The sequence below is a fragment of the Arachis duranensis genome, chromosome 4, assembly GCF_000817695.3.
Source record: "Arachis duranensis cultivar V14167 chromosome 4, aradu.V14167.gnm2.J7QH, whole genome shotgun sequence".
Lineage (NCBI taxonomy): Eukaryota > Viridiplantae > Streptophyta > Magnoliopsida > Fabales > Fabaceae > Arachis > Arachis duranensis.
In genome coordinates, this window is record NC_029775.3 from 683,013 (window position 1) to 690,929 (window position 7,917).

The following is a 7,917-nucleotide window of genomic DNA, read 5'->3' on the forward strand; positions in this document are numbered from 1 at the left end:
GCTTCTTTTATTCATTTATGAAAATATGAATTATTTTCATGTTTTACCACCTATTACTGATTATTATCTTGCAACAACCTCGACACCTTATTGTATGACTCCTCCCAGTTACCATATATCTACGCAATAGCCTTTTGTTTCGCCATCCAGACCATTATGAACGAGGGTTTGAAGTGATAGCTTTGTCTAACTGCACCTTGTAGAACCGGGATGCCGACAGATGGACTGAATTGTATCAATGGCAGGATGACATTGCAGATGAGACTGCTGTCCAACTGCCGATGATCTTGAGACATGGTGGGTGCTAAACACATGTGCGGTCCTCCAACTCTACGCACCTCTCAAACGAAATATCACATACATGGTTGGCATTTAATCCAAATATAACATTCATAAATGAGAAAATACACCATGATAAACTTGAACTCACCAATATCCGAGATTCTGTCGGAAAGCAACACGGAGACTCGAAGGACAGCCTGTTGCATATTGGCGCAATGCACCTGGTATTTTAATTGATCCGACTCCACAACTCGGTACACATCACTTCTGTGAATACTGTAATTCTTTACACTCTACATCACTGCATCTCTGTTTTTGAACCTGTGGCCAATCCGAAACTCCACAGCACTGTTTAAGTTGTACATCTTCACCCGTGTTAGAAAATTGAGTTGTCTCGTACATCGCGTCTAGAATCAATGTATGATAATGACTGGGCATAGCTGATAAGACCGAAATTGGGTGCGGGACGGACAGAAGATATCGAACTAATGGCTCGACCGATGTCTTTGGTACAAACTCCTTCTCCTCCTCATCTTCAGAATAACCACAGTTGTTGCTACCCGCAACATACTCCTCATCAGAGTCTTCACCATCAACGTCCATGTCTTCCACTGGACTAACAACATGTATCAGTGGTGATGCGAGAGGAGTGTCGTCCTACACAAAATTCGACTAGCCAAATCCATCGCCACCGACATCACCTACCACTGTAGAAAGCTCTATCACTTGTTCTGTCATGATTCTCCCATGGATATCAAACGTGAGATGCACATGCTCGTCGCCATGAAGCCAAAACAGACGAAACCGAAAGACTACATCGCCTATCAAAGCTAGCAACCGATACCCCACACTTCCGATCTCTTTTCTCCCACTACCACAAATGTTACCCAATATCAAAGTTTTTAGCTTCGACAAAGAACTTACTCGTCCGATACGCAATAGAATGAAATTCTCGCACTCAAATATTACGCCAGTATAATTGTTTCTCATATGACGATTAGGATACACACTTATAACCACATTTTCGCTATTACTATACATTTTAGCTTATTTTTCGGAAGAAAAATGGAAGAGAAGAAGTGAATGTTTGTGGAGAATACAAAAAGTTGCACATCCTTTTATAGCTGTTAAAAATTTGTCGAAATGCATCTTATTTATACGGTAAACATTACATATCTTCACCTATCTTGTTTACCGTATAAACGAGATACGTGTAATCTTATTTTTTTTACACTATAAACGAAATAAGAGATGCGATGGATTTTGATAAAAATATTATAAATTATATATTTTAAAAAATAAATATTTTTTATTTATTAAAAAAATTCTCTTTAATAAATACAACATTAATTTTATATTTTCGTAAATAAATTTATTAGTATTTTGAATACTTGTGAGTATAAATAGTGCGTTTATTCTGTTAAAAACAAAAAGTTATTTACCTGCTAGGCACACACGTTGCTGGCAATGATTCTACAAAGGATAAGGGCAACGTTGTCATTTTCCAAGTTATAAAATCCATGCTCAATGCTCCAAAAGCAATCCGACCCCATCTCTCATTCCGGAGAGAGCAAACTTTTAGTAAGAGAAAGAAAGAAGTACCGACCGAGAGAGAGAGAGAGGGGGGACAAAGAGAGAGAGAGAGATGGAGAAGCAAGATTAAGAGATTCCCCTTGGTGGTGGCTACTGGCTGGTGTGGTGTGAGCTTCTGCTTCTTCTTCTGCTTCTCCACTCATATTCTTCCCCTCAAACCCTCTCTCTTTTCACATAACACCCATGCCCCGAGCCAGACCCACCGATCCACCAACCAAAGCACCATCATCGATAAACCCTAACGAACCAGCGACCCAAACCCGTTTTCGCGGTGTCCGAAAGAGACCATGGGGCCGCTTCGCCGCCGAGATCAGAGACCCATGGAAGAAGTCCCGGGTCTGGTTGGGTACCTTCGACACCGCCGAGGCTGCAGCCCGGGCCTACGACGCCGCCGCCCGCTCCTTCCGCGGGCCCAAAGCCAAGACCAACTTCCCCCTCCCCGGCCCACCCGAGCCCGCCTCTGATCTCATCATCTCCAAGTTCGATCCGGTCCAGGCCAGCCGCCCCACCAGCAGCGGCATGAGCAGCACGGTCGAGTCCTTCAGCGGCCCTAGGGTTTCCAATCCTCTTCCCTCGATGGTCCCCCGAAGGCCCGTGAACCCTATCGCACTTGAAGATTGTCACAGCGACTGCGATTCCTCCTCCTCCGTCGTTGACGACGATGATGACTGCGTCCTTACCTCTTCTTTCCGCCGCAAGCCTCTACCCTTCGATCTGAACCTCCCCGCGCCGGATGCCGACGATGTCGCAACCGCCGGAGATCTCGCCGCCGATGAGCTATGCGTCACTGCGCTGCGCCTCTGACAGCAAGCCGGTGATGGAAAATGACGGAAGAGAATCGATTTTTATTTTCTCTCTTTTTTTTTTCTTTTAATTATAATTTTGAAATTTGCAATGAAGGGTTGCTGAGGCCTTTAAAATTTAAAAGGAAGAGGAAAGAAAGAAATTGGAGTATGATTTAGATTGTTTTTATGTTGTAGAATAGTTATTGTTGTCTTTGTTGTGTGATGCATCACAATCTGTGTTGTTGTAAGTTATTTGGATCCTTTTCTCTCATAACATATCTCTCTAGTTCTCTACTTCTTACATAGCATAGCCGCTAGATATCACAATTCTTCTTATCCATTCTTTTCTTTCTGTACATATTATTATTATTATTATGCCTAAATCAGATAGAAAAGAAAAGAAGCATAAATCAACTTTTCTATATTCATACATAGCATGCTATTTTTGTGTCACTCAATTGTCCAATTCATCATGGATTTTCTCCTGATCTTCAATGTCTTGGACAATGTAACTAACGTAGCTATGACATGAAGCTGCTTCTTGTTAGGAGGGTTCCCTTGGTAGGGAGTGAAAATGCAAATAGATAGAACCCACATAATCTAAATAGGTGTTTATTGACTTGAAAATAATAATCTGAGTTGTCAAGTTAACATACAAAATTCAATGATATTAGTAGGTATTGATACAAGAATGACGTTCACAAAAAAGGCATTTTCTTTAATACACCTCACTGCATCTGACTAATTTATTTCAATGTACCGTGGATCTCTACAGTTTTCCCTTATTTCCACCTTCTTACGACCAATATCATGTTTTTCAAGTATAATCCATTAATGTTTCTATTAGAAAACGACGTTGGGCCTCTAGATATGGTTGCCAACGTAATGAGTATTTATGTTGATGTTATATAGCATATTAGTTAACCAAGTTGAGTTGGTGTGGTGGTTAGTTCACTAGTCCATTTAAACAAGGGTCGGGATTTGAATCCCGCTTTGTGCATGCAATAACCTATTGGCCATGCTCACTCTGTGGTCGATCACTGTAAAATAAAGTTCATTAAATCAGTACAAGCAAACATCCCAAAACTATCAACCAAATTAATATCAAAGTTCATGCAGCATTGGCAAACCCACTCTGAACTCGAACTACTGAAAGCATACTTTTAAGCAACAATCGAAACCCACTTATATGATAGTAGCAGCAACCAAACAAAATCCTCTCTGGATTTTCCGTCGTCCCTGATTCTTGCATAACAGCATGCACTCTACATTCGTATCTAGAGTACTCGAATTTTCTCCTCCTATTACCTCCACTTGCATTGCTAGTCGAGCCCGTGAACTTTACAGTCTTCCTCCCTCTAACACATCACTAAGAATTTGAGGATTGATCTGCATCACTCATGGTTTGCTTCTTGTTCTAAGATTAGCTACTTCTGTTAGGTTACATACTGGGATCCATTCGAATATCAACATCGTTTTGATTATTAGGCAGGAACTTAGTGGTTGTAAAAAAATTGTCACCATCCATCTTAGCCAAGCGCAGTCTAACTTAAAAACCTAACATGACATGTCAGCAAAATCCGTCGAGTCTAACCTGAGACATTCATACAAGGGTCAACATGTCTAATGGAGCTGAAATTCAGGAGCCAATTTGTATGAGATGCAAATTGTCCAAATTGAAAATGAATAGGAACCAAAAAGGAATTTACTCTTAAAAAATTTAGAAATTAGAAAAATGAATAGGAAAATGAATCAAAAGAATGAATAATTTTTTACACAAAAGGACTTGTGAGTTGTAAGAATTTTGAACAAAATTAAAACTTATCGCGGTTGGTCATTAGATAATTGATCAAGTAAAAGACTAGTGATGTTTTTGAAAGGTGTAACCGCAATTCAACTCAATAAGTAAAAAGTAGAGAGTTGATGAAGCAAAGTTCTCTTCGACATTGACAATATTTACAAATTAGCAAAGAATATTTACATGAAGCTCAACATAAGATGGCTCAAACAGAAGGACTGGATCTAAGAACCCTCTCAAGCTTCTCAGCTTTGGTGTAATCCGTGTCTGTAAGTGGTCCAGCGGGAAAGGGTGTGATTTCCACAGTGAGATGAGGAGTTGGGAGCTCGTCAAAGAGCGCTCTCACGTTGTTGCAGCAAACGCTTTCTCCATGAGCACTTTCCCTCCGGATTTGACAACCCTAGAATGATTTTGCAAGATGTCAGAAAACTCAATTGTGCAGAGGAGGGGTGGGGAAAAAGAAAAAGGAAAGACAGTCCTAATAGAAACAGAATTTATGTCAAGCAAAAGAAAGATGCAATACCTTGTGAGATGTAGCATCAACAAAGTGATCGTCTTCTGATAATAAGGATGCAATAGCTTTAAGAAGACGCCGCCCCTCGAACTTCGATGGAACTCTATAGTTCCTTCTAAGTGTACCCTTTGTTGTAGGATGCCATTTGCTCACAAATTTTCTTCCATTAACTCCTTCCTTTGCTGATCAAATAACAAACAGATACAACTGATTCACTGTTATTGAAAACAAGTCTATTGAATCAATAATACCAATAACCGACTATAAAGCATAGGAATACAAAATTAGTATTGGATTAATGATCATTGATGGCATAACAATCCCTATCACAAAATGGTGTGTTTGGTTTTAGAAAATGTGTTTTGCTTTCAATATTAAGTACAAAAATGTCATCTTATTTACATCTGTGTTTCTTCTTTTTAGAACTTTTTGAAAAGATACAGTGAACACAGATTATCTTGTTTTCCTCGATTCATTGAACAAATACTATTTAGTACTATTAAAAATAGTAAATAGAAACTTAAAATACATTCCAAAACTAAACATACTGTAAGTATCTAGCATTAATTCTATTCAATGCACTGAATCACAGAAGCCAGTCCAGGACGTATGCACAGGATTCATCATGTGTACAACTATTTATTTCCACGTTACATTCATTTTTCTTGAGTTAAAATCATTATGCAACTGGAGATGATATGAACAACAAATAAATAGCTAATCATGACATTTACAAGGCACTTCAGGCATTGTAACCGGCAGTTCCACTAGAAAAGCTGGCAATAACAACAGAGTTCTTGATTTCCATTCACTCGTCTTGTAGGCACTTTTAGTGAAGAAAGCATTAAACTTCACATTTCATTATCCACTCATCTCGTACGATATCCCACCAGTATTATTATTCATTCAGATGATCTAACATACTCTAATTCCACTTCAAATTATAAAGCATGAAGCATCATTGGCTTCAGGCAATTTAAAAAAGAATCATGAGGGAAAAAAACAGAAAAAAAAAAAAAACTAGTGAAGTTAATATCCTTGCATTCTCCGGACTACAATATGAAGCATGAAGCAGTCACATGACTCCTTGATGGGAGCAGAGTTAGAAATATAAATGCACATAGAAACACTTCTCACAGATATGGCTAATCAAATTAGAAGGGTATGTCTGATTTCTGTCCCAGCTGTAGCTAGAACATGGTAAAAGTTAGTGAGTGAGGGAGGTGCACCTAATGAAAAGCTTCTTTTAAAAACCCTTCAGGTTTTTTTCATAACAATATCTAAGCTTCATTTTGTTTCCAAAATCAAATTAAAAGCCAATTTTTAGGTATTTCTAGTCCCCCAGCCATTTTTCTTCCTTCAGGTCAAGCAACCACAAACATGAGACGTAAAAGATTATATTAGGAAGCAATGGACAGATATTTGATTTAAGACAAATTGACTACAACAGAACCATATGCAATGCAGGTATATAAGGAATTTTATTATTCGAGAATAGGCGTGTCTGGATAAACTATAAGAAAGGGGTTAGGAAAAACTACAAAAAGTGATTCTAAGAAATCAGTCAGAAACCTGCTTCTCTATAAATTAAAAAATAAATAAATAAATAAGAAAAAAAGAAATGCTATTTTCAATCACAGAGGCGAAAAAGGTTCATCTTATAATAACAGGATACACATGTAGAAATTATGTCACCTGTTATTAAGCATTAAGGTTAGCTCAAAAGGGAGAGACAGAGGATTTAGCAAAAGAGGTTTACCGAACAAAGAAATGGGATGGGATCATGGTATGTCTTAGAAAGGATGGAGATGCAAGGATACTAAAACGCAAGCTTCCACCATTGCTTTCTTGATTATTAATAAAATTTACATGATTTCCTAATCTTCTACTAGATTACAGTCATAGCATTCAAAATTTGTCAGTAGTTCAGTACCTACAACTTGACAGATCTCCATCTTTGGTAGTTCAGTTATCTGCAGAACCAAGCATGTCTTCTAGAAGAATTGAATCAGCCTTCTATGGTATGATAACATTATTATCATCCATAAATGACTATTCCCAATTAGTATTACTATTAAATTTTATGAATATACCCCATTTCCATAAACTTAAACTGCATGTTTATTTAAACTAGTCACACAAACCTGATCATGGTATGCCAATCAATTTTGATCATTCAAAGTACTTCCACAAGAACTACTTTACAGGAGTATACAAATCAATGACTTTTACTTCGCGTCTTCACTAACCAAATGATTAAAAAGTAAATTAGGGGAAAAGTATAACCAACTTAACAAATAAGAGTCCTCTAGAAGTAAGCCTGATTCTAAAGTACGAGTATATTTACACTTAGATATAAAGCAACAGATCTTTAGCATGTTTGGAAGATTCAATTATTCAAAGGAACAACCGGATCGAAATGCAAGAAAGGGAATGGAAATATGTGCTATCACTCCAATCCAGTTATACTCACTCCAATCCAGGCTTCAAATTACTTTTTGAGTGTGTGTGGTTCAAATATTACTTTGTTATAAATATTCCATTCCCATAGGAATCAAAGATACCCAAGGAGGAGGTGGGAATTAAAATGATGGTATTTTGATTCCCGGAAATCAAACTTGCTTACAAATAGCTTTTCAAACTTTGAACCAAACGTGGGAATATGATATTCCCATCTTAAAATTCCTAGGAATTATTTATAATTCCTTTTGAAACCAACTTCAATTAAATAAAGTCATCCCCCTCCTTCTTTGCAATCATTTCAAACACACAAGAGTATAAAAAGAAAACAGCTCAATCAGACCTGGTTTTCCAAGTATAGTCTGTGTCCATTTAGAGAACCCTAAATCAGCAGAATCATTGCCGTCACTGATTTCCAAATCTGGATCAGACACAAAAAACACAACCAATAAAAAATAAGCACATCCCCAAATGGCAAAGGGCTA

At 37.9% G+C, this 7,917-nt stretch overlaps 2 protein-coding genes across 2 annotated transcripts in view; one reads left to right on the forward strand and one right to left on the reverse strand.

Moving 5' to 3' along the window:
* The first annotated feature begins 1,830 nt into the window (after positions 1 to 1,830).
* On the forward strand, positions 1,831 to 2,954 carry LOC107482471 (ethylene-responsive transcription factor 3). Its single transcript, XM_016102975.3, has one exon. It carries the CDS (start codon positions 2,059 to 2,061, stop codon positions 2,677 to 2,679), a length of 621 nt encoding a protein of 206 aa, XP_015958461.1. The 5' UTR covers positions 1,831 to 2,058; the 3' UTR covers positions 2,680 to 2,954.
* A 1,576-nt stretch (positions 2,955 to 4,530) lies between these two features.
* The window catches only part of LOC107482469 (uncharacterized), a 3,921-nt gene continuing 534 nt past the window's right edge, over positions 4,531 to 7,917 (reverse strand). Inside the window, exons 2-4 of the mRNA XM_052261124.1 lie at positions 7,776 to 7,856; positions 4,982 to 5,154; positions 4,531 to 4,858 (exon numbers count right to left, since the gene is read on the reverse strand). Coding sequence (XP_052117084.1) covers positions 4,664 to 4,858; positions 4,982 to 5,154; positions 7,776 to 7,856 — 449 coding nt within the window. The 3' untranslated portion in view covers positions 4,531 to 4,663. The remainder of the gene's footprint in view (positions 4,859 to 4,981; positions 5,155 to 7,775; positions 7,857 to 7,917) is intronic.

What these genes read in the sequence shown, in the direction of transcription:
- LOC107482471 (XM_016102975.3), top strand. Translation starts at nt 2,059, where the DNA reads ATGCCCCGAGCCAGACCCACCGATCCACCAACCAAAGCACCATCATCG.